Source organism: Xyrauchen texanus, chromosome 10, assembly GCF_025860055.1.
Source record: "Xyrauchen texanus isolate HMW12.3.18 chromosome 10, RBS_HiC_50CHRs, whole genome shotgun sequence".
In the NCBI taxonomy this organism is placed as follows: Eukaryota; Metazoa; Chordata; class Actinopteri; order Cypriniformes; family Catostomidae; genus Xyrauchen; species Xyrauchen texanus.
In genome coordinates, this window is record NC_068285.1 from 20,126,730 (window position 1) to 20,153,183 (window position 26,454).

Consider the following 26,454-nt stretch of genomic DNA (forward strand, 5'->3'; position numbering starts at 1 on the left):
AATGATCTCTTTCTCAACGGTGATGAGTCAGTGACAGCCAAAACATCAGCACTTAAAGCATGATTGCGTCACTCAAGGCCAGCTAGAAGGCCTGGACTGGGACATATCCTAAAGACCACATCTACCATAAAGAAAGAAATCAATCTGATTGGCTGATGAATGTGACAATCTGACTTGAGATGCCTATTCACTGCAGTGTTGCGGGATTCTGCGGAAATTCTGAAGGCCTGACGGGGTGGAGCTCAATCTCACACGCTGCTTCGGCATGGCTTCAGGCATTTGTGAAACAGTGTCACACTTTGATTGTAAGCATCGAGGAATAAATTCTGGTTGGATAAACTTTTCGTTTTTTGATATTTGTTTGTAGATGAATTAGGAGTGGAAAGCGAATGAAAATACACAGGCAAAAAAGTCAATGAGAATGAAAGGATGAAAAATATGTATTTATTAGGCATGTTACGCCTGCAGAGAAGGCTTTGCTGGCCCTGAGAAATCGCCACTGAAGGTATGGTATATAGTAGAGGTGATGGTGAGAATAATTAATGAATCTGATGGCTTGTGGAAAGAAATAGTTTGTTAGTCTCGTGGCCCTTGATCTCACACTCAGGTTGCTGTAGGCATCATATTAGCATGATGGCATTAGCTTGAAGAGGCTGTGCTGAGGGTGGGAAGGACTAGACCAACAAGGCAAAGCTTACAAATAGTTGCTCATCCAAATTTACCAATTTACCAAATTAAATATCAAATGCTCTTTGGAGCAACTTCAATTGGTCAGCAACTTTTTTTTTATTTAATTTTTTTACATTTCGAATCGCAGTGTTGTTTACATTTCAGGTTTGACTTGAACATTAGTAAATACTACTGGCCAAATCTCTGGATCAATGTATTAAATGGTAAAATATTTATTTCTGGAAACAACTATTTTTGCAAAACAATTTGTTGATGCTAGTGTTACACACTTCTTTATACATAGAAACTTGCCATACTAAAATGGTATTGTAGATTTTTGCGAAAAGCTGACAGTAACCTGCCAAAACAAACATTTCAAGAGAAAATATATTGAAAGGCCAGAGCGGAATAGAAATAGCCCAGGGGGAAGTGTGGAAAAACAAGCATATAGAGCCACGCCTGGAGTATGTGATTATTTAAGGGTGTGTGTATCATCTAAAGCTCTTGTCATACAGGGACATAATGGAGACCAATGACAGCTACCAAACCACAAGCATGTAAAGCGTGACTTAACTCCACATAAACAAATGCACAAGTGCAGGATAACTTACACACACCTGACGACAAACATCACTTGCCCTATAATTAAACGTCTGGACAAAACATTCTCTATCTTTTTATCTTTCCTTTTTTCCTCGTGCTTTCCACACTCTCTGATGAGATGGACCATCTTTCAGCGTCTGTCTGTGTCATCGAGCTAAACCTATATTATTGCTGAGAACTTTGCTAAAAAATGCACATCAACAAAGCTCTGAATACAAATGTACAGAATAGGCTGGGTGTGATGTTTTTGTGCATGTTAAAATGATACAATGAAGAACAAATAGCCACTTTTGAGTTCTTTGCATGACGTGTAAAAGGGTGAGGATCATGTTCACTATCTTTAGAGTAACAAACTGGAGTTTTGCATGAATGCTAATGTTTTAATGTAGCCATGCTTGACTTATTTGCTTTGTTAGGTCAATAAAACCACTAATGGCTAAAGTTCACAAGAGCATTCTTATTTTAAATTAACGTTAAGATAAATTAGATGAAGAAAAAAAAAACACCTACTAAAACACACTTTCACAAATACAATGGCCCCAAAAAGCATCTGGTAGGATGTTAGGGACTGACAGCCTGTCACCATTCACATTCATTGGATCACAATTCAAAGAGTTTGAATGTCATTGCATTAGATTTAATATCTATATCTATCATTTAACATTAAGAAAATATCTTCCATTTCATAAACCTCTTCTTGTGAAATGTTTTGCTTAAAAAGTGTGCTTGTGTTATCTATGTTTATTATTTTGTTATATAGTGCAAAAAACAGCCATAAATTTGAGATAGGTTTAAGTGTCCAAATACTTTTTGGGGCCACTGTACATTTGTACACACAAGCAGCACACGCTTAAGTGAACTCTCAAAGTTCCTAGCCCTGCCCCTTGTGCGTTGACCAATCCAGTGTGAAATCATTTCCTGTTTGCACTCAGTGCTGCCTGATTGCACAAGAAACTGGGTGAGTGAGAGAGAGGGAAACAGAGAACAGTGTTTGATTTCACTTTCACTTTTCAGAGCTGACTCACCTGGGTGTGAAATCATATACGGACAACCACATACACAAATAATTGTACAAAACCCTAACAAATCACACACAGCACGAACATGGCTATCAATTACCCAGATGCACGAAAGGATGACAGTAAGGTTAGTGGTACTTTAACTCTGGGCTTTGCACATATAGTCTTTAATTCATTCACTGCTCTTCCTCTTTCTGATAGACACATGAAACAGTACACCAACAAATAGGAAATAGGAAAGACTGACTGGAACATGAGTATGCTGTTATCATTTGTCATGAGACTCTAAGGATGAAAAGTATATGTCTGTGTTGATGCTTAGTGGTTATGTGTCATAAGTTTCAAGTGATCTGCTTGCAGTAGTTTCCACGTGCTGCGAGACTGCCTCAAGGCCAAACATAACAAGTATACAACTGCAAAAGAACACAAGTCTGTGTTGACTGTCCCGGTCAACATTGTTCTTTGAAACCGAGTACATTGTGTTTGTAGTCTCTCTCAGTTGCTCATAAATGTGGTGTTTTGTTTCAAAGGTGGATGATTATAATGGAGTAAAAGTTCCAGACCCTTACCACTGGCTGGAGGACCCTGACAGTGAGGAGACCAAGGTGACCCCCACCTTTGATATACAAACACATCATGTTTTATTTTGTGATGGTGACCTCCACCGTTTTTTTTATTTAAAGGAATAGTTCACCCAACAATGAAAATCATCTAATTATTTACTCACCCTAATGCCAATCCAGATTTGTATTACAGAACACAAATTAATATATGGGGGTGGTGTTGTTGGGGTTTATGATTTAATTAAATACATAACGTTATATTTAGAGCTTATATGCATTAACACATGCACATGTAATATGTATTACATTCCAAATTAGGTTTCAAGAAATAATAATTAATATTTTTAATTTGCATTTGTTCATCTTGGAATTCTTGTTTATGTTAATTTATACATACAATATTGTTCATTGTTAGTTCAATTTAGTTCTTAATGACGTTACATTAGCCTACAATTTTTTAATATTAAACTATTATTGTATGTAGAAATTGATATACCATGATTAAAATTGGTGTAAAGAAAATGTTCACGTTAATTAGTTGTGTAATGTTTATGGATGCACCGACCCGATACCTGGATCGGTATCGGTTCCGATACTGACATTTTTAAATGGATCGGGTATCTGTCAGACGAGCCCCATACAAATGCGATACTGTGCGTTAGTCATGTTAGTTACTGTCAAGCTCCAAAAATGACATAAAAGAACCATAAATACACAATTAAAGTAGTTTATGTGACTCGTTCATTTTATTCAAAGCCACTTGAAGACGTGCAATAGCTCTGTGAATCACAAAAGGCTGCGTTTAATAAGTAAATATATCAAATGCATGCGCAGCTCCAGTGCATCAGTGAATGGATCTGCTCGGTTTACACGCACTTGCGGCTATTTTTAGCCTTCAAGCAGTGAGCAATATTCTTAGCGTGTCTGATTGACAGGTATAACGCAAGCTATTATTTCAGCTTTGTTGATACGTTTGTGGATATTTTCCGTTATTGCAACAGACAGCTTGCTTCATACATTAGAATCATAAGCATCAAGTTAAAGAGGGTACATTTTATCACTCAGCTTAAATGTACACAGGCATTTTAGAATGAATTAATGCATGTCCTTGAACGAGAATTTTTCTTTTTCCCCTGTGTTCACTTGAACCACTCAAGCAATGTCAATGGTATGACCCATTTTAGGAGTGGCCGAGATTTTTGTTAGAACTATTCCTTTAACGAGCACTCATTTTTGTTTTGTTTTTTGTCGATGACGTGACAGTCTAATTATTATTTTTTTGTCCAGATATATTAAGTTATTTAAAAATACATTGAAAAGGCAATTTAGACAGAGCAATTACTTGAATAGACATACTATGATAAACAAGTTTTCAATTACTGAGTTCAGTGTAATTTTTTTAAGTAAAAAAAAAAAATGTCATATGGTAAAACCTAATTAAAATCTGTAATATTTGTAAAAAAAATACAATAATAATAATAATAATAATACGATTTGGAATGTGTGTTGCAGAATAATATTTTATTATTCATTCTAAAAAATAAGCAGTGAAACAATTTAGTTTAAAAAATATTTGAATACGTATCCCCAACGAAAAAGTCAGATGGGGCATCCAACATGTACAGTAGGTTGCCATTTTGTTGTCATGTGACCGAAAAAAACACAACAACAAAAACAAAAGAGAAATCCTAAAGATTTTTTGTGAAGTTTAAAAAATATATATATTGAAATTTTTATGAAAAGGCACATTTTGTTCCGGTCATACAGTCAGGGGTTTGAAATTTACAGTCAGTGGAGGATAACTCTGTCACTCTTACCAGCCACTTTGGCAGGTGACCTTTTCAGGGTTTTTACTGCATTGAAAATTCTATGAATGTCAGATGACTCGGAGCTACTGGCGAAGCAAATGTAATGGTATTCATGCATGCCTCTCATAACTTACCCCCGCGTCTGTATGAGGCGAATGAAGCGAAGCGTGCTTTCACGTGAACCGCCACAGCGCATATTATGCTGGATGTACACATGATGACCGAAGTGAAGCAAGCGTTTTCACTTCATTCCAATGGGAGCCGAGCGCCACACTCGCGAGGTGGATCCTCATCAGAAGAAATTGAAAACAGTGGACACATACACCAGTGGACACGTATGGTCAGCATGCTCCAGATCGAATCTTGCATGATTCAGTTGGGCTTTACTCGACATCAGGGTGGCCAGGATTATTGGCACTCCGTTACCTACAGTGCATCCGAAAAGTATTCATAGCGCTTCACTTTTTCCACATTTTGTTATGTTACAGCCTTATTCCAAAATGGATTAAATTCATTATTTTTCTCAAAATTCTACAAACAATACCCCATAATGACAATGTGAAAGAAGTTTGTTTAAAAATAAATAAATAAATAAAAATCACATGTACATAAGTATTACCCTGCTAGAACTTATTTTTATTATAACTGTAAAAGTTAAAGGTTTATAAATGTGTTTAGGCCATTAGTTTTTAGAAAGGACTATCTACATTAACCTAGCCACAGTAATGAGGAGACATCCATTGTCTTACATGTGGTAATAGCCTTGTCATTACAAATGCCACTGTTAAACAAGGGTAGAACATTGGTAAACGTTCATATAGGCAAGTACAATCTAGATTGAAGGGGTTAAACGTCCTTGAATTATGGACAAATTGACAGATTTGTCCTGTATTAACTGTCTGACATAGACATTCGAAAGGTGACTTAAATCATTAGTCCTGTGTCCTGCTAAACTAACCTCATTGCCATTCAAATAATGACCATACAAATGCCAGTTTTTGTCCTCAATTACAGTCCTCAATTCCCTTTATCACTTTTTGTGAGGCGGTGGATTTTGGCTAGTTTAAATGTTGAGTGGCTAGTGACCTCCTAGCCACATTAGTTGGGGAGCCAAAACGTTAATTTCAAACCCTGCATACGGTGTAACGCTGAGAAAACTTCTTGATATTCTTGACTCATAATAATTTGTAACCTTGAAAAATATGCTTGAAAACTTTTCCACACGTACAGTATACAATGCAAAAAAGCTTTAACACTCTCACATAACCATGCCAGGTGATATTGTTCTGTAAAGCTTTATGTCAGATGTCTTGGTTCCAGAAGTGTTTAGAGATTTTGTAAAAGTCTAAAAAAACATTTTCAGTGTCCTAGAACGGCGTCTACAGTACATGTGGATGGGAGGCCAAAATGTAGTGAAAACAATATTTTTTACTAAGTTTGAAACTTTAATTTTCAATTTCCCAACGTCATAGTTTTCCAAACAATGCGGTTATGGAGGATGTTTTTGAAATGGTCCATTTCCGTTGGAGGTGAACGCCAACCAAAGCTAAATTAATGCATTTTCAAACAGCAACGTGCTAGTTTGAACATGGTTTAAATCTACTGGATGCTAGCAAAATGGCTGAAATTGCTTAGCACTTTTAAGCTAATTATTATTACAACACCTTAACCTTTACAGACACCTTTTAGAATTGATTTGCTTTCCGATGCAGTTTCACTTGCAAGGTCCCTGCAATTTAGGATTTGGTGACCACAAAGATAGCACAACACACACACACACACACACACACACACACACACACACACACACACACACACACACACACACACACACACACACACACACACACAAAATCATTTTTAGGTCACTTTTGCTCTGCAATCTGATTTTCATAATCCACTACTACTGTGTACCATCCAATTTATTAAAAACTTGTAAATAACATGAGATGAACAGTCCAATTAGATTTTTCTCTGTTTACTACCACATTTAATTCATATACTTAAACACAAATCATCTGCAAAATTATCTACAACCTCAGATCTAAAATATGCATTTATTCATTTATTGTCTCAAATCTACGTTAAAACAAAAACACTTTTTCAGCGCAACTCCTTATATCACCATTTAGTAATAGAGCTGAATTTTGTATCTAACATTGCCATACCATTGTGCACTAGTTAGGCCACAGTATAGAGCACAAGCTCATCTGCATTAGAATACAGTTTACACTGATGTCACACTGATTAGAATTCTTAATTGTTATCTATTAGCATGTGGGCTGACATGCCAGTTACAGGCTTTGGTAGTCTATAATGACTTTCTCTGCCTTATCACACAAGGTAAACTGTCCATACCACTATGACACAGTATTCTAAAAGCTCACCCTGTTTTGTTTCCTGGTCTCCACCCAGTGGCCACATCACTGGAACAAAGAAATGTATAGAAAAATGTACATATATACAAGTTCTCAGTGTGTGCACAACAATAATCTACCAGTTTAACCATGTCCCTAATCCACCCTGCAGATGTTTGTGGAAGAGCAAAATAAGTTGTCTATGCCATTCCTGGAACAGTGTGCAGTCAAAGAGCAGTTCCACCAGCGCCTCACCGAGCTCTACAACTACCCCAAATACAGCTGTCCTTTCAAAAGAGGAAAGAGGTAGTGATCGGACCACACACATAACACCAAACACAGCTCAGGCCCACCGCACTATCACACTCAAGACAAGCAGTGGGAAGTGATCATTTTGAAAAGATTTCAGTAAGACAAGAACACATTAATAGAAGAAGCAATCATGAAAAAAAAAACAACCATATATAAATATTAGATATGCTCATATATATATATATATATATATATATATATATATATATATATATATATATATATATATATATATATATATATATATATATATATATATATATATATATATATATATACACACACACACACAGTGCATTAGGAAAGTATTCATAGCGCTTCACTTTTTCCAGATTTTGTTATGTTACAGCCTTATTCCAAAATGGATTAAATTCATTATTTTCCTCAAAATTCTACAAACAATACCCCATAATGACAACGTGAAAGAAGTTTGTTTGAAATCTTTGCAAATTTATTAAAATAAAAAACTAAACAAATCACATGTACATACGTATTCACAGCCTTTGCCATGACACTCAAAATTGAGCTCAGGTGCATCCTGTTTCCATTGATCATCCTTGAGATGTTTCTACAACTTGATTGCAGTCCACCTGTGGTAAATTCAGTTGAGTGGATATGATTTGGAAAGGCGCACACCTGTCTATATAAGGTCCCACAGTTAACAGTGCATGTCAGAGCAGAAACCGAGCCATGAAGTCCAAGGAATTGTCCGTGGACCTCCGAGGATAGTATTGAGGCACAGATCTGGGGAAGGGTACAGAAACATTTCGGCAGCATTGAAGGTCCCAATGAGCACAGTGGCCTCCATCATCCGTAAATGGAAGTTTGGAACCACCAGGACTCTTCCTAGAGCTGGCCTCCCCACCAAACTGAGTGATTGGGGGAGAAGGGCCTTAATCAGGGAGGTACCAAGAACCTGATGGTCACTCTGACAGAGCTCCAGCATTTCTGTGTGGAGAGAGGAGAAACTTCCAGAAGAACAACCATCTCTGCAGCACTCCACCAATCAGGCCAGTATGGTAGAGTGGCCAGACGGAAGCCACTCCTCAGTAAAAGGCACATGATAGCCCATCTGGAGTTTGCCAAAAGGCACCTGATATCTTATCTGGTCTGATGAAACACAAATGTATCTCTTTGGCTCGAATGGCAAGCATCATGTCTGGAGGAAACCTCATCACCTGGCCAATACCATCTCTAAAGTGAAACATGGTGATGGCAGCATCATGCTTTGGGGATGTTTTTCAGCGGCAGGAACTTGGAGACTAGTCAGGATCAAGGGAAAGATAAATGCAGCAATGTACAGAGACATCCTTGATGAAAACCTGCTCCAGAGCTCTCTGGTCCTCAGACTGGGGCGAAGTTTCATCTTCCAACAGGACAACGACCCTAAGCACACAGCCAAGATAACAAAGGAGTGGCTACGGGACAACTCTGTGAATGTTCATTGAGTGGCCCAGCCAGAGCCCAGACTTGAACACGATTGAACATCTCAGGAGAGATCTAAAAATGGCTGTGCACCGATGCTACATCCAACCTGATGGATCTTGAGAGGTCCTGCAAAGAAGAATGGGAGAAACTGCCCAAAAATAGGTGTTCCAAGCTTGTAGCATCATACACAAAAAGACTTGAGGCTGTAATTTGTGCCACAGGTGCTTCAGCAAAGTATTGAGCAAAAGCTGTGAATACTTATGTACATGTGATCGTTTTTTTATTTTTAATAAATTTGCAAAGATTTCAAACAAACTTCTTTCACATTGTCATTATGGGGTATTGTTTGTAGAATTTTGAGGAAAACAATTAATTTAATCATTTATGGAATAAGGCTGTAACGTAACAAAATGTGGAAAAAGTGAAGCGCTGTGAATACTTTCCGGATGCCCTGTACACTTATGTGCAAGTCAATAAAAAATATTTTTAGGAAGGAGATGAACTACAGAAAAGTGCAAATCAATCCCAGAACAACAGTACAGGACCTTGTAAAGATGCTGGAGGAAACTGTTAGACAAGTATGTCCACAGTCAAACTAATCCTATATCAACATAAGCTCAGCAAGGAAGAAGCCACTGCTCCAAAATTGCCATAAAAGCCAGACTACAGTTTGGAAGTGTACAACGTGAAAAAAATCTTTGGAGAAATGTCCTTTGGTCTAATGAAACAAAAATTGAACTGTTTGACCATAATGCCCATCGTTATGTTTGGAGGAAAAAGGGTTAGGCTTGCAAGACAAAGATCACCATCCCAACGGTGAAGCATGGGGCTGGCAGTATCATGTTATGGGGTGCTTTGCTGCAGGACGGACTCGTGCACTTCACAAAATAGATGGAATCACAGGAGTCACGTGACACCATGCAAGGGTCGGACGTGTGAACTGCGAGCTCTGCACACTTTGCTAGTTTTTAATACCTTTTGTGTCATAAACCAATGAGATTCAATACACCTTGTTCCATAACTGTTCTATGAAGACAATATGCCAAAGAATTCAAAATCCTCGAGCTCTGGAGACATTAAAAGACACTTACGTGTTCAAGCTGACACCCATGACAGGGCCGCAGACCAGGGACCCTGTTTGAACGGAGAGGCAGGAGAGATTCAGCATCAAATGTTGAGCATGTTGGCAATGCTGGCAAAGGTCATAGCTGACTTGGATCAGGGCTTTTTATAGATCTTGAAGGGATGTTGCAAGCCGCTGGCACCCCTCATGATATCATATTGGGAGGAGACTGTGGCAGGGCGGAGGGCGGGGCCGGGACGTGATTCTGCACACCCAGCCCCTAATCGGGCTAATTACCCCGAGAGGGATAAGGTAGAATGTGATTCTTTGTTTTTAAGATTTTGGAAATATAAGGGTTCGGGAAAGTTACTTTATAGACACCCGGTAGCGGCGTTACAAAAAAAAAAAGTTTTTTTACGCATTTATATTTTGGTGTTTTTGTCTTAAATAATTGTTCTTAGTGATACAACATTGTTGAATTTGAATTCACTAAATGTAAAAAAAATCTTTAAATAATAATATTAACTCACATCACTACACAACAAATGCTTAACAGTGATAACAAATACAACACCAACTTAAATAAAAGGCAGCAATCAGCAAATAAATTGGCCATAATACTTACAACCTAATTTTCAATAATCAGCAACATTGTTCAATATTAAATCGTTTGTGCAGACAACTCTGTTGGGGGAATATTTTGATCATGTGTATTCTTAGTATTTGTAACCCAAAAACTACTGCATGTTTTGTCACCATATGATGTGGAATGCAAAATACACCTGCCAAAATGTGCATCCTGACGTATACAGAAAATATATTCTAATCTTACTATTAAAAGTTTGATCGCTTCAGCTGTTGTGCAATACACTTTTTAAGAACTCATCACCCTGTAATATGATAACTGCATATCTTAATAACTGTTATGCATATTTAAATCTTTTCTATTGCAGATATTTTTATTTCCACAATGAGGGTCTGCAGAACCAGGATGTCCTCTATGTGCAGGACTCTTTGGACAGTCCTGCGTCTGTGTTCTTTGACCCAAACACTCTCTCAGAGGACGGAACTGTGGCTCTCAAGAGTGAGTTTGGCTGATTAACTGATACCGTAGTAACTTGTAACATACATACAGACTTCTTACTATTTCCTTGTTGATCCTTTCACTCCCTTATCCGTTTAGTTCTTTCCTCTTTTATAGTACATACAAGTGATTTTCTAGTACCAAATTAGCAATTTAGCATGATTACTCAAGATTAAAGTGTTGGATTGATGGCTGCTGGAAATAGGGCCTGTCTAGATTTGATCAAAAATGACTTTTTTCAAATGGTGATGGTGCTGTTTTTTTTTATATCAGTAATGTCCTGACTATACTTTGTGATCAGTTGAATGCCACTTTGTTGAATTAAAGTACCAATTTCCTTCTGAAACAGCAAAATCTGCACCGTGTACATCTGCACTAGTTAAAGACATACATATGGCTGGTTTTTATTAAAACAATAAAATGACAATTCAGAACTAATACGGTGACAAATGCTGTATAATTAAAATTTTGCTCATTGTATTCACTGCATGTAAAAGCAGATTTAAGTATATGATACCCACTCAGCTTTCAATTACCCTCAACTATGCAAAGAACCCTTCCTATCCATAAATTATTATTTTGCAGCTTTGTCTTTCATTGATTTTTCTTTCTTTCATAACTGTTTTGCACACCTGCTGCTCTATTTTTAGTAACCAAACTTTTTTTTAAAGACCCCATTCAATTTAAATTTTAGTTTTGTGGCTTTCAGTCCATGTCTATCAGATTTGAGGTAACCTATATGCTAGTATACTTCTAAAGGTTAGCTAAATTAACTTATAGTATTTTTTTTTTAATTAGTCTCCAAAATAATAAAGATTAATCTTGCACTCAGAAACATATACACATTTCTGTCCAATACAATATTAAAATGAGAATGTCCCTTCCTCCTAATAGCACAAACTCTCAATAAAAGGTAGCATATCATGGTTCATAGATGTGGCATAAATTAATGACTATTTAAAAAAAAAAAAAAAAAGGGCAGAGGCATTTGATTTCCTATTTCAAAAGCAAATTTGTCAATGCAGAAAAATGCGCTCACTAAGCAAATTCGTGGGATCTTTAATCTCTACTCTCTCTCTCTCTCGCTCTACCTGTTGATTTACAGTGGGTCGCCTGTCAGAGGAGTGCGAGTATTTAGCGTATGGTTTGAGCAGTGCAGGCTCTGATTGGGTGACAGTTCACTTCCTGAAGGCCGATGATCTCACCCAGCTGCCTGATGTTCTGGAGAGGGTGAAGTTCAGCTGCCTGGCCTGGACCCATGACGCCAAAGGCATCTTCTACAACTGCTACCCTCGGCAGGATGGCAAGGCTGATGGTTTGTGTATTTCCATGCCCAATGACATGAGATTGAGTGTTTGTGCTTACCACAAAATGTTTATCTGTGTGTTGTGTATAGCTTTTTTAACGTATAAGTAACTTACATTAGTGTAAAAGCAAATAACATCTAATTAATAAAGCATATTTTGTGTTAAATACAAGTTCACTCAAGAATGAAAATTCGGTTATCATTTACTTAACACCTCATGTTGTTCAATCCTGTATGACTTTCGGTCTACTGTGGAACACAAAAGGAGGATTGTCAGGTCTCAGTCACAATCCAATTTAATTTAATCAAACAAAGGTGGTGAATGTTGACCGAGGTTGTCAGTCCCTAACATTATGCCAAACATTTATTTTTTTGAGGAAAGAGAAGAAAGTCAAACGGGTTTGTAATGACTTGAGGGTAAGTACAGGATGACAGTTTTGGGTGAACTATTCCCTTAATATCTTTCAGCAACATCAATGTGGCATGTTGCCAACTACCATAGAACATTATTTTGCCTCATACCTCACAATTGAAAAAACCAAAAAAAGGTGTTGACAGCAGTGCTGGGTGTAATGCATTACTAAGTAATTAATTAATGTAATTAAATTACTTTTTACTTGAAAAAAGTAAAGGGATTACTCTTAATTTTTCAGTAATGAATTACTGTTACTTCTGATGTAATTGCATTAAATACTGTATAGACTATAGGATAATTCTACATAAAACAATAATGAATTTAAAATTGAAATGTAACTTCTGATGTAAAACAAATATGCACTTCAATTTAACAGTGTCCCCTTAAATTCTTTGACCAGTACAATAATAATTTATGTGATTTTATATGATTTATTTGAAATTATTAAAAGAGTTTCAGGCCTATCCTTGTATTGTTCATCTGGTCGAGGTTGATGTGGGTTTTAAAAAGTAATTAATAATAAATAATGGATTTACTTTTCAGACAGTAACAAGTACAGTAATCTAATTACACTGTAGAAAATGTAATTAGTAGTTATCAATTAATTACTTTTTTTAGAGTAACTTACCCAGCAGTGGTTGACAGTTGCATGTAAAGGACAAGCATACAAATTGTATTAAACCAAGAATATAATTTCTTAAGTCAAGTGATTTGGGTGTGTTTTGTCTATTCTAGGCACTGAGACCACAGCAAACCTAAACCAGAAACTTTACTACCATGTGATTGGCACCAGCCAATCAGAGGACATCCTGGTGTCTGAATTTCCTGAGAACCCAAAATGGCACAGTAGCCTTACTGTAAGAGAACACTACATTTATACACAACTCACTATTTAGAAAGATAAAATGATGAAACTTCACCCCACACTTCACGCAATGTGATGAAATATATTATAAAGAATGAGCTAAAATTATGTTCTTTAAATAATTTTTGTTCTCTTTTTCCTTACCATTCTTCTGCTTTTTCTCCAGATTTCTGATGATGGCAGGTATGCAGTGCTGTCCATCACTGAAGGCTGTGAGCCAGTGAACCGTCTGTGGTACTGTGACTTGCAGCAGCTGGCCAGCGGCATCACAGGTCAGTCCACGAGTGAATGTGGCCTACAAACAAACATAAAGAAAGAGAAACAAATACATGGACTACAAAAACAAACAAACAGAAAGATGACAAAGAAACAAAACAAAAAATAATCATGGGAAAGAAACAAATAAAAAAACCAAACAATCAAAATACTTATAGAAATTAGATAGACATAACCACTCCATAGATTTAATATTAGCAAACTATAGTTTTGGTAAGTCGTTTAGGACATCTACTTTGTGCATGACACAAGTAATTTTTCCAACAATTGTTTACAGACAGATTGTTTCACTTTTAATTGACTATATCACAATTCCAGTGGATCAGAAGTTTACATACACTGAGATAACTGTGCCTTTAAGCAGCTTGGAAAATTCAAGAAAATGATGTCAAGCCTTTAGACAATTCGCTTCTGATAGGCTAATTGGAGTCAATTGGAGGTGTTCCTGTGGATGTATTTTAAGGCCTACCTTCAAACTCAATGACTCTTTGGTTGACATCATGGGAAAATCTAAATCAGCCAAGACCAAGCTGGACATAATGATCATCGTCATGTTTGGAGGAAAAAAGGTGAGGCTTGCAAGCCAAAGAACACCATCCAAACCATGAAGCATGAGAGTGGTATTATCATGTTGTGGGGGTGCTTTGCTGCAGGAGGGACTGGTGCACTATACAAAATAAATGGCATCATGAGGAAGGAAAATGTATGTGGATATATTGAAGCAACATCTCAAGACATCAGCCAGGAAGTTAAAGCTTGGTCACAAATGGGTCTTCCAAATGGATAATGACCCCAAGCATACCTCCAAAGTTGTGGCAAAATAGCTTAAGGACAACAAAGTCAAGGTATTGGAGTGGCCATCATAAAGCCCTGACCTCAGTCTGATAGGAAATTTGTGGGCAGAACTGAAAAAGCATGTGCGAGCAAGGATGCCTACAAAACCGGACACGGTTACACCAGTTCTGTCTGGAGGAATGGGCCAAAATTCCAGCAACTTATTGTGAGAATCTTGTGGAAGGCTACCCAAAACGATTTAAAGAGTTAAACAATTTAAAGGCAATGCTACCAAATACTACCAAAGTGTATGTAAACTTCTGATCCACTGGGAATTTGATGAAATAAATAAAAGCTGAATTAAATCATTCTCTCTACTATTATTCTGACATTTCAAATTCTTGAATAAAGTAGTGATCAATCTGACCTATGACAGGGAACGTTTTCTAAGATTAAATGTCAGGAATTGTGAAAAACTGAGTTTAAATGTATTAGGCTAAGGTGTATGTCAACTTCTAAATTCAACTGTTTATATACTTAAATAAAATTAATAAAAAAAGCAAAAATATGAAGTGGTGGTGGCGTAGTGGGCTAATGCACACAACTGTTAATCAGAAGGTCGCTGGTTCGATCCCCACAGCCACCACCATTGTGTCCTTGAGCAAGACACTTAACTCCTGGTTGCTCCGGGGGGATTGTCCCTTGTTATAAGTGCACTGTAAGTCGCTTTGGATAAAAGCGTCTGCCAAATGCATAAATGTAAAATGTAAATGTAAAATACTTATACAATTAAACAGTAACAGAGACAAACAACAACAAAAACACAGAAAAATCAAACAAAATATTATAGTAAATTAAACAAATAATCAAACAAACAAAATACTTCTAGTAAATTAAACAAGCAAACAAAATACTTTCAGGAAATGATGTACAGTATACAAACATGCCTATTTGAAAAGGTTTCTAATGAGTTGTCTGTATATATGTTTGGAAAACAGAACACTGAAGCATATACACAAACAAATTGTATATATTATTCTTTTTATTTCAGGTTTGCTGCCATGGGTGAAGCTGGTTGATACATTTGAAGCACAATACACGTACATCACAAACGAAGGCACCGTCTTTACTTTACGCACCAACCTGGATGCTCCACGTTACCGCCTCATTAACATAGACCTGCAGAAACCAGAGCGGACACAATGGAGAAACCTCATATTCCAGCACGAGAAGGACGTCCTGGGTAAGAGAACATCTCTAACACACACGGAAGTCTGGAAGAAGCTTAACATGTATCCACTCAAATTCCAAGAAAATCTAAGAAGGTGGAATTATTCTGTATGTGACCTGCTCCATTATTATGAGTCACTTTGTTCCAGACACATTTTGAGTTTTATGCACTAAAGTAAAATGCAAAGCATGTAAATAATTATACTGGCCAACATTTAAATGATTAAATCTCCATAATGGTTTGTAGTAGAAATGAAAGAACTATCATTGTTAGAAAGTGTAGACTTTCCTTCTTACTATAGTGCAGAAAACTCAAAATGATGGAGCAGGTTACAAATGTCAGTCCATATATACACTTATAAACACAAACGTTTTATATACAGCATACACATAAGCGTGCACACACACACACGCACGCACGCATGCACGCACGCACGCACGCACACACACACACACAGGTTGTGCAAGATGTGCTATTTACGAAATGTCATGATTTCATCACAGAGCTTTAAATTGGTCGACGCAGCATCCAAAATACTTTAAAGTCAACCAGATGCTTTAGTAAATTTGTATTATTTATGGAGAGTTTTGCATGTCAAGTAATGCTGTATGTTTTCATTTAGGAACACAATACAAAGCTGGATCTTTTCTTTTATGTCATATAAGGGATACAGGTGCAAATTGTTGCACTTTTTACCCTTTACAGTAGATTTTTGTAATGGTTTTTCAGCAAATTATGAAGCACAAAGCAATTTATGAAACAACAAAAATGTTAAAAGTTACAAAAAAAAAAAAAAAAAAAAAAAAGTTTTGCCCAACAGATATTGTCATTCATAAATTATATAAACAACATTTAACACATGACAACCTGCAAATTATATACTTGTTATTAATAACATAAAAAACAGCATTTAATACACATGTGACAACCTTACATTTATGAAAATTACCCTATGAGTAAAGTTAAACTTTTCAGTGAAAATCTACCTTCATTATATGGCTGACCCTTGCCTTAATTTAACCCAGCATGGTTTTTACAGTTTACCCCACAGCTATTGCAGAAATGTTACACTAATGGAATTTTAGTTTAGAGGATAAAATTCACAACCCATTTGTCAGTGAAGCCTTATAGTCAGCTTACCTTTGTGGCAAACAGCCCCTGTCTGCCATGCATTCTTCCACTGTACAATATTTCATTTCAAAACAGGGCTGGCTCATGTTTTATTAGGAATAAGTATTAGGAATAGTCAAGCTCTGTGGTTGGCTGGCTGGCTGACACACACACACACACACACACACACACACACACACACACACACACACACACACACACACACACACACACACACACACACACGTAGTGTTTCCATGTTTTATGGGGACTTTCCATAGACATAATGGTTTTTATACTGTACAAACTTTATATTCTATCCCCTAAACCTAACCCTACCCCTAAACCTAAACCTCACAGAAAACTTTCTGCATTTTTACATTTTCAAAAAACATAATTTAGTATGATTTATAAGCTGTTTTCCTCATGGGGACCGACAAAATGTCCCCACAAGGTCAAAAATTTCGGGTTTTACTATCCTTATGGGGACATTTGGTCCCCACAAAGTGATAAATACACGCACACACACACACACACACACACACACACACACACACACACACACACACACACACACACACACACACACACACATGTTGTGTTTCCATGTTTTATGGGGACTTTCCATAGACATAATGGTTTTTATACTGTACAAACTTTATATTCTATCCCCTAAACCTAACCCTACCCCTAAACCTAACCCTCACAGAAAACTTTCTGCATTTTTACATTTTCAAAAAACATAATTTAGTATGATTTATAAGCTGTTTTCCTCATGGGGACCGACAAAATGTCCCCACAAGGTCAAACATTTCGGGTTTTACTATCCTTATGGGGACATTTGGTCCCCACAAAGTGATAAATACACGCTCACACACACACACACACACACACACACACACACACACACACACACACACACACACACACACACACACACACACTTCCAATAATACAAAAATGTAACTATGGCCTGACTTATAGGATCGTTGTCTTATTTACAGGCTTTGTGGAGTGTGTGAACCAGCGCCATCTTCTGGTGAATTATAAGCATGACGTAAAAGACATCCTACAGCTCTATGAACTAGACTCAGGGAAACTGATCCGAGACCTGCCGTTAGATGTGGGCACTGTGGTCGGTCTCAGCTGCAAAAAGAAGCATCCAGACTTCTTCTACAAGTTCACATCTTTCACTACACCAGGTAAAGGCACACATGGTATCAGTCATTGTAATGAACATATTCAGAAATAATCAGTTGGATGATAATTTCAACTCAACTTAATACATTTTCTACTGTAAAATTTATTGGATAATTACTATTTATGGTCTTATATTAATTGCCTATCTGGAGTACTTTCAAATCATATTCTGTATTTCTAATACCTAAGGTATAATCTACCACTGTGACCTGAGTCAGCCCAACCCAGAGCCCACAGTCTTCCGACAGGTGCAAGTAAAAGGCTTCCAGCCGAGTGACTACCAGACAACTCAGGTCAGGCAGAACTCAGTCTTAAAATAACACAATGAATCACAGCAGGTCTCAGGGACCCTTTATAATATATGACATAAGAAATGTGCAGTACACATTCCTGAAACTCTAGGAACTTGTTTGTGTGTTTCGCAGGTGTTTTACCCCAGTAAGGATGGCACAAAGATCCCAATGTTCCTCGTACATACACGTGGCATAGAAAAAGATTGCTCTCACCCAGTCTTCCTCTATGGTTATGGAGGCTTTGAGAACTCAATTCAGCCATACTACAAGTCAGTATTGCAAGCAAGCCGTTTGCAGGCTAAATAAGATAGGAAGAAAGAAAAGGAGTAATCAAAGAAATATTCCAAGTTAAATACAAATTAAGCTCTATTGACAGCATCAGCTGTTCATAGCATCGATGTTCATTTTAGGCTACAAGTATGGATTTTCTGTGATTGTCGACAAAATGCCACTGTTGTCCATAGAGCTTAAGTTGTATTTAAGCTGTAAAATTCTATTTAAGAGATAGATAGGGAGAGAAAAAATTGAATATCTTAAAATAGCAAATTATTTGTTTTCTTCTTTTTTTATTTTTATTTTTTATATGCGAGCAGTACTGCATATCTGCTTTTTATACGACATCTGGGTGGTATCCTGGCTGTAGCTAACATCAGAGGAGGAGGAGAGTACGGCCAAACCTGGCACAAAGGTTCATCAAATCCTCACTTCATTCAAACTCAGATGTGTTTAACGTGCTTATTTAATATATATATATATATATATATATATATATATATATATATATATATATATATATATATATATATATATATATATATATATATTTAAAATTGAATAAAAAAGCCCACAGCTGTAAATAGACAGTCAATTTTAAACTTGTACTAGAGATTGGCATATGAGGAATTTTTCTGAAACTTGTAAAAAGCTGTTAGCTTCTTTTTACTAGTTGTGAAAGTTTGATGTTTCTAATTGAGTCACTCATATTCTGCCTGCTGGGTTACATGTTTGACAAGCTTCCTGTGTAGGGCTGAAATAGAAACTGTTGACTGTTTAAAACCAAAATGTAAGAACTGGTCCATAATGTTTGTGCCTGACCCTTATTATTCATATTTTCTAACAAAACAAAACACAGAAGAAAAAACACAAACAAACCATACACAAAAAATAGCTATATTAACAAATGGACAATCATTACATGCATGTAAATTATGGGCAGCAAGTGACAACAGTGTGGTACAATACATCTAAATTAAAACATCTACATTTTTTAAATCACAGATAATTTTTTTAATTTTGAACACATTAAATATATAATTAATAATGATTGTATAATTAAAATTTAATTAATTTAATTAATAATTTAATACAAACATATTAAAATTAATACAAAAATAATTAAAAAATAAAAATATATTTATGATTATTTTATAATTATTATGCATCCATTATATTACTAAGACTTTTTTCCAACTTTTGAGGCACATTTTTGAAACTCAATAGAATATTATATATAAATATATATTTTTTATTATTATTATATAGTTTTTTATTCATTTGTCACATTGCAGAGTTGAAGTGAATTGCAAATGTAAAAAGATGATTTAATATGCATTAAAACCAAAAACAAAATGGCGACCAGTTACAGCGTCATAAAAACAACATTTCCCTTATACATTCACTTCAGCTGTTAGAGCATGGCCCTAACAGCACAATGGTCAAGTGTTTGATTCCCAGGGAACACATGAAGTGATAAAATGTACCTTGAATGCACATAAGTCACTTCAATAATAAAAAACAAGCATCTGCTAAAGTGTAAAGAAAAACAGAATTTAAGTGTGCACTATTTATTTTTATGCTTTCAGCTGGCACACTTAGGAACAAGCAGAACTGTTTTGATGACTTCCAGTGTGCTGCTGAGTACCTGATCCAAGAGGGATACACCACTTCCAGCCACATTGCCATCAACGGAGCCTCCAATGGGGGCCTGCTCGTGGGTAGGTTTCATGGAAGGGCGTGTGGCGTCAGAGCTGAATAGAGGAAGGTAGATAGGCACAATCATCTCCAGCTGATGAAGAACAGCCAATAAGACTCAACAGTCTTAGCACACATACGCCTTTTGCATATGGTTAAATTAGTGGGGTGTTTTAATGAAAACTTATGGATCTGCAGCTGTGCGGCTCTAATGATCTGTGCTGTCTGTGCCGTTACTCACAGCTAGCTCATCTATTGAGTAAACAACATCGGCATTCACAGCCACCGCTTTCTTGCATAAGTCACACCAGCAGCTGGTGCGAGAAGCAAAGATGTGCTCGTCTCTCACTCGCTCACTCGTGAGAAGAAAGCTCACTTTGTCACTCTCATTAAACAGCACATTTAATAGGAGATACAGTTGTTAGATGGGTGGCACTTACCAGCTGGCAGTGCCAATTCAGTTTCAATCTCTGTCTTATTCATTAATGGGAGACCGGATTGAGTCAGTGCAGTTGCTGCTTACAGGGGCCTCAAAAAGAATTTAGACACTTAAAGGCATAGATCAACCAAAAATGAATATTCTGTCATCATTCACTTACCATCATGTTGTGTTATACACACATGGCTGACTTTATTCCATGGAACACTAAAGGAGATGTAAGGCAGAATGTTGGCTTCAGTCACCATTTACTTCTTTGTATGGAAAAAAGATGCAATGAAAGTGAATGGTGACTGAGGCTAACTTTCTATGTTCTTTTTGTGTTCCACATAGAATGAATTTCATATGGGTTTGGAAAAACATGACAGTGGGTGAATGATGAAAAAAAGAAGTTTCATTTTTGGACAAACTATCCCTTTAAGCCACACTTAAAACACTTTGTATGTATATTTTTGCATTACATAACACAACATCAAAACCCAAAATCACCTACAATGTGGAGAGCAGTCAATGGTCGCCATGAGGAAAACAGCTTACTGAACATACTAAATGATGTCTTTATAAAACTCTAAAAATGCAAAAAAGGTTTGTAGTATTAGGTTTAGGAGATAAAACAAATACAATTATCAGTATAAAAATAATAGAAGTGAAAGGTAGATGGTCTGCACTTATATAGTGCTTTTTTTTTTTTTTTAATCTTAGCAGTTACCAAAGCGCTTTACACTGTGTCCCATTCACACACACACTTCAGTGGTTCAGCATGTGGAGACATGTGAGCCAGGTATCGACCACCATTCCTGCGATTAGTGGCCGACCCACTCTACCACCTGAGACACAGCCGCCTATAGGGCAAATAATAGAAGTGAATGGAAAGTCCCCATCATGACAGAACATATACATACATATATATATATATATATATATATATATATATATATATATATATATATATATATATATATATAACCTGTGTGTGGGTAATAATCAGAACAAGATGTGTGTGTGTGTGTGTGTAGGTGGTAAACCGGTTTGAAAGTAGTGGTTGTGAATAAATTACTAAGCATTTCAATCTTCTTTAAACTGAATGTGTGTGAGATTAGGTTATGAGATGTGAAAGGACGGATTATGACTTGCAAAGGCCCTGGAACCAATTATCTCCAAGGGCCACCCTCCACCCAAAAGTTATTGAGTTGGGGGTGTTTGTTGTTCATGCCGAAAAGGGTTTTCAAGCGGTCGGATCACCAAAATAGATTGTGCCGCCTTAAAGCCCAGGGCACCCCCGGGCAGTCAAGGGCCCCTTGGTAGTCAAGGACCCCTGGGCACTGGCCCCATTGGCCCGGTTGGTAATCCGTCCCTGGTGATGTGTTGAGCTACAGTTTATGTTATAGTGTCATAGTGTAGTTATGTGGCTTTTAAATATGTGAGTTGAATTCTGTGTGAGGAGTATTTCAAATGTTTTTAAGCCTACTCATTCAAGTGTGTGATTCAGAGTGTCTGGTAAATGTGGACTGTGTAAGGCCATTACAGCAAGAGAGGTATAATCTGTTTTTCTCCTCCAGCGGCATGTGTGAACCAACGGCCGGAGCTATTTGGCTGCGCGGTAGCTGAGGTCGGGGTCATGGACATGCTCAAGTTTCACAAATTCACCATTGGTCACGCCTGGACCACTGACTATGGCTGTGCGGATGACCCTGAACAGTTTAAATGGCTCATCAAGTAAGACTTCCTGTCTGCTGGACAGCCTATCACCATATAACCCATGATAATAATGTTCCATTATGCTTATAAAATATATGTCTAATATAGGCTGTATCTGAAAACAAAGATGTTTCGAATGAAGTTACCTCCAAAAGAAGCAAGTTTTACGATGCGTTCACATACAAAGCAAAGCGAAGCGAGCGTTTCGAGTGGCGCAATTACATACAAAGTTAATGCAAAGATGCTAATAGACGCGAATTCGCACAGGGTGGCGTGAATGACACAACTCGAACATACTAAAATCACAACGTTTTTTTCAATTTGAGCAAGAAATACGCATGACGCGTTGTCATGACAAAAGCCTATCAGCATTGAGATTGTCCAGATGTCACTGATGTACTAGCAGAAGAAATCTGGAAAAATGTATGAAAATATTGTTGTAGCGGTGTGTGAGCACAAGGAATTGTATGACACAACATCATACATGTACAGAGACGGACGAAAAAAAGACATCGCTTGGAGGAAATTGAACGAGGAAGTTGAACTACTAGGTAAGTTCTGAAAATATGCACGTCTACTTGATTCCAGCTATTGGTTGAACTTTACTATGAACCGAGTTGTAGAAGCCCCTCCACCTGTCCTTTTCCGGAACAGAATGGGGAATACTTGTGCGAATGTGAGTTTAAACACAAATGTATAATCCAGCAGTCAAACTCACACGAGCAATGCAAGGCGAAAATTTTCTTTGCGTTGTATGTGAATGCACCATTAGACTGACTTTCATAGCCTCAGATTGTCACGTCTGCTTATCTATAGGCACTAAGATAAATTATTTTAACATAAAAAAAAAAAAAATCACACGAGCATGTTGGTTCACATTATAAAAACATGTATTTATATGCATTACCGGTCTGAATTGGATCCATACTCTTAATGCTTAAAACTGAAACGATGATCCCCTGCACCTTTTGGGTTTCAAATAATTATTTGATTGCTTGCTTTCAAGAAGACCATGAAGAGGGCACTTTAAGTGGTTTGATGATAGTAGTGTGTGTCATTTCATTTTATATAGATCTCTGCTTGACTGTTTTAGTAGTTTTAACATGATTGCACGATAAATTAAGAATCAGCTTTGTCAAGTGTGCTTACACATACAAGGAATTTGTCTTCCAGTGCATAAACAATACAGCAACAAGACAGAGATAATAATACAAAAATTATTACAAATAAATAAATTAAAAAAAGAATAAAAATACAAATAGAATTTGTATGTATTCTAAACAAAATTATTTCTGTCTTTGTTACATACATACCAACGGCCATTCAAGGGCTGATATATTTACTATTTGTTCTTTATTGGATAAGCTTCGACATATATATGTGTCAGTGGCGAATCTTCTGTGATCAAATACTGTATGTTGGTAGTTTGCAACTCTCTGGGTCATGATGAGCGAATGTTTAGGGTCGTTGCTCATGAATATTAATTAGTTTATTATGACGTTGATTAACCTGTGTAGAGCTCTAGCTCACATGACATAATTAATATAGCCCAGGACCCCGGGGAGGCTTAACCCGACCCTGGATGCATAAACCGTTTTCTTAAAAACACACTACACGTAATGCAATATACTTCAGTATATTCATTATGTACTTTTATTTCAGGAGCTCAGGTTGTTTAATCTTACATCTTAAAAATACGAATCTTTATATAACTAAGTGATTTGCACATTTTTCAAGATATCTGAATATTTGGTTCATTTTTGCCAACTGAAATGTTATTTTTGTCTACTAAAATGTATATGCAATTTAAAAGTTGTTAAATAGACTAAAATAATTACACGTTAAAATAAAGACTAAAATTGAAATGAGATTGTAAAAAGATAAAAAAATATGACTAAAATGAATTAAAATCAAGTTTTCAAAATTTCAATTCAAAAAGGTAATTTTTATTATTATTATTATTATTATTTTACAGTGATAAGGGAGCCTTTACACCACATTTGGGGTAAAAGACCTCCAGGGGACTTTTAGTGATATTGTGTAAATACAAGGACAATATTTATAGGGCAACATTTGTCAACATAGGCAAATATGTTTGAGACATTTTAGATAATGCTTAATCAAAATGGCTACTTCAAAAAATGGTTGAACATTTTCTGTTAATTTCAATCACATTTTGTATTTCATAATATCTCAAGTATTCTATAAACAAATGAAACTCCATTGTAATTGGATTAGTCAAAGTGAGCACACTGAACATTATTCATAACAAATCTATTCATGGATCAGGAATATTTAGCAGTTTAGTGACAAACAGAAGTTTAGGGAAGTACTATGGTAGTTTGTGTTGCTGTTTGAGAGAAAATAAAATCAAAAGTGCCTTTTACCCCCGGGGCCTTTAGCCCTGTTGTACCCTAATATATGTTGCCAATCAGGCAACAAATACAATACCCAAAACAACAACTTTCAACCAATTACATTTCAAGCAAGATTACAAAATTACTTCCTTCTAGTACTGCCCGACAAGGCAGCATTTTCAGCTTTCAGACACAGCTAATTTGTAATGGGGTTCAAAGTTTTAAGTCTGGTCATTTCCTCCACAGGTACTCGCCCCTTCATAACCTTCCTCAGGGCCCTCGAGACGGGCCCCCGTACCCCGCTATGCTGCTGCTGACTGCCGATCATGATGACCGAGTAGTGCCCCTGCACACTCTGAAGTATGTGGCCACTCTACAGTATGGAGTGGGTCGCAGCCCTAGACAGACTCAGCCGCTGCTGGTCAGAGTGGATACACGCAGTGGACATGGTGCAGGGAAACCAACCGCCAAAGCAATCTTGGAAGATACACACATATTCGCCTTCATAGCTCAGACACTGGGCTTGAGCTGGAGGGAGTGAGAGAAAGTCAGAGAAAGGTAGAAATTGTCAAGTGAAACTTGTCTGTCACCCTGCAGAGTGATAGTGTAAGGAATACTGTATATGTATGTAGCAACTGAATGGAGGTATAAAACATGGAAAGTACTGAATGATTAGATGTTGTCTTTTTCCACAGTGGTCAGCAATCATTTGCTGCTTTACATGAAATGTAATACCCAAACAAACCACTAAGGGGCAGTAAAGAACTGCAAAAAACGTGTCAACTGTTCTACTTGACCACACATACAGTGGGACCAAAAAGTATGGACACTTCATCCACAAACTTAATGATGAAAATCTTAAGAGTCATTGCATTAGATTACAAAATATAAAGCCAAGAGGCATTTATTACAAAAAGATAGCACAAGCACACTTTTCAATCAAAATACAACAAGAGGCTTATAAACAGATTGTAGATTATAAACAATTAAACGATAGATATACTGTCCAAAATTAAGACAAAACTGTAAAGAAATTAGAAAAATACAGGTGGATGGATTGATTGATTGATTGATTGATTGATTCATTCATTCAGACAGAAAGAAAGAAAGTTTAAATAACACTTCACATTGTGGTGCCCATGTTATACATTAACATAATTACAATAGCGATAACAGTGTGTAATTATATACTGTTCCACAACATAATTAAATGCTAAGTGCATGTTATTAATAATTAGCACTCAGTACTTTAGTAATTAAACTGAAACTTGGATATGGTAATGTAAAATGTGACCTATATATTTAAAGGCAGATTGCTTTGGTAAGACCCACCAAATAAAGGGAGGGAAAGAACTTCAGAATGAGACATGAAAAGACACAAAAAATTTAAGGGAAAAAATGATGTTTCAACTGTGGTCACAGAGAGTTTAATCTAGGCTTGCCCAAAACCTGAGAATTAATCTGATGAAGTGTGACGGCCCCTGAACAGAGCAGGAAACAGCTTGAACTGTAAACTCCAGATGTGATGACTCAAACAAGACTTTCTGATGAATGCACATTCAAAGAGTGGATATCTGACTCAAGAATTTAAGGGAAGTTAACTGAGGCAAAAA

At 36.7% G+C, this 26,454-nt stretch overlaps 1 protein-coding gene across 1 annotated transcript; it reads left to right on the forward strand.

Moving 5' to 3' along the window:
- Window positions 1-2,234: 2,234 nt before the first annotated feature.
- On the forward strand, window positions 2,235-25,589 carry LOC127650962 (prolyl endopeptidase-like). Its single transcript, XM_052136644.1, has 15 exons — window positions 2,235-2,418; window positions 2,822-2,896; window positions 7,192-7,325; window positions 10,776-10,906; window positions 12,012-12,221; window positions 13,363-13,484; window positions 13,659-13,764; window positions 15,594-15,785; window positions 17,888-18,085; window positions 18,273-18,376; window positions 18,509-18,645; window positions 18,970-19,064; window positions 20,239-20,370; window positions 22,346-22,502; window positions 25,088-25,589. Exons 1-15 carry the CDS (start codon window positions 2,377-2,379, stop codon window positions 25,380-25,382), a joined length of 2,130 nt encoding a protein of 709 aa, XP_051992604.1. The 5' UTR covers window positions 2,235-2,376; the 3' UTR covers window positions 25,383-25,589.
- The last annotated feature ends 865 nt before the right edge of the window (window positions 25,590-26,454 follow it).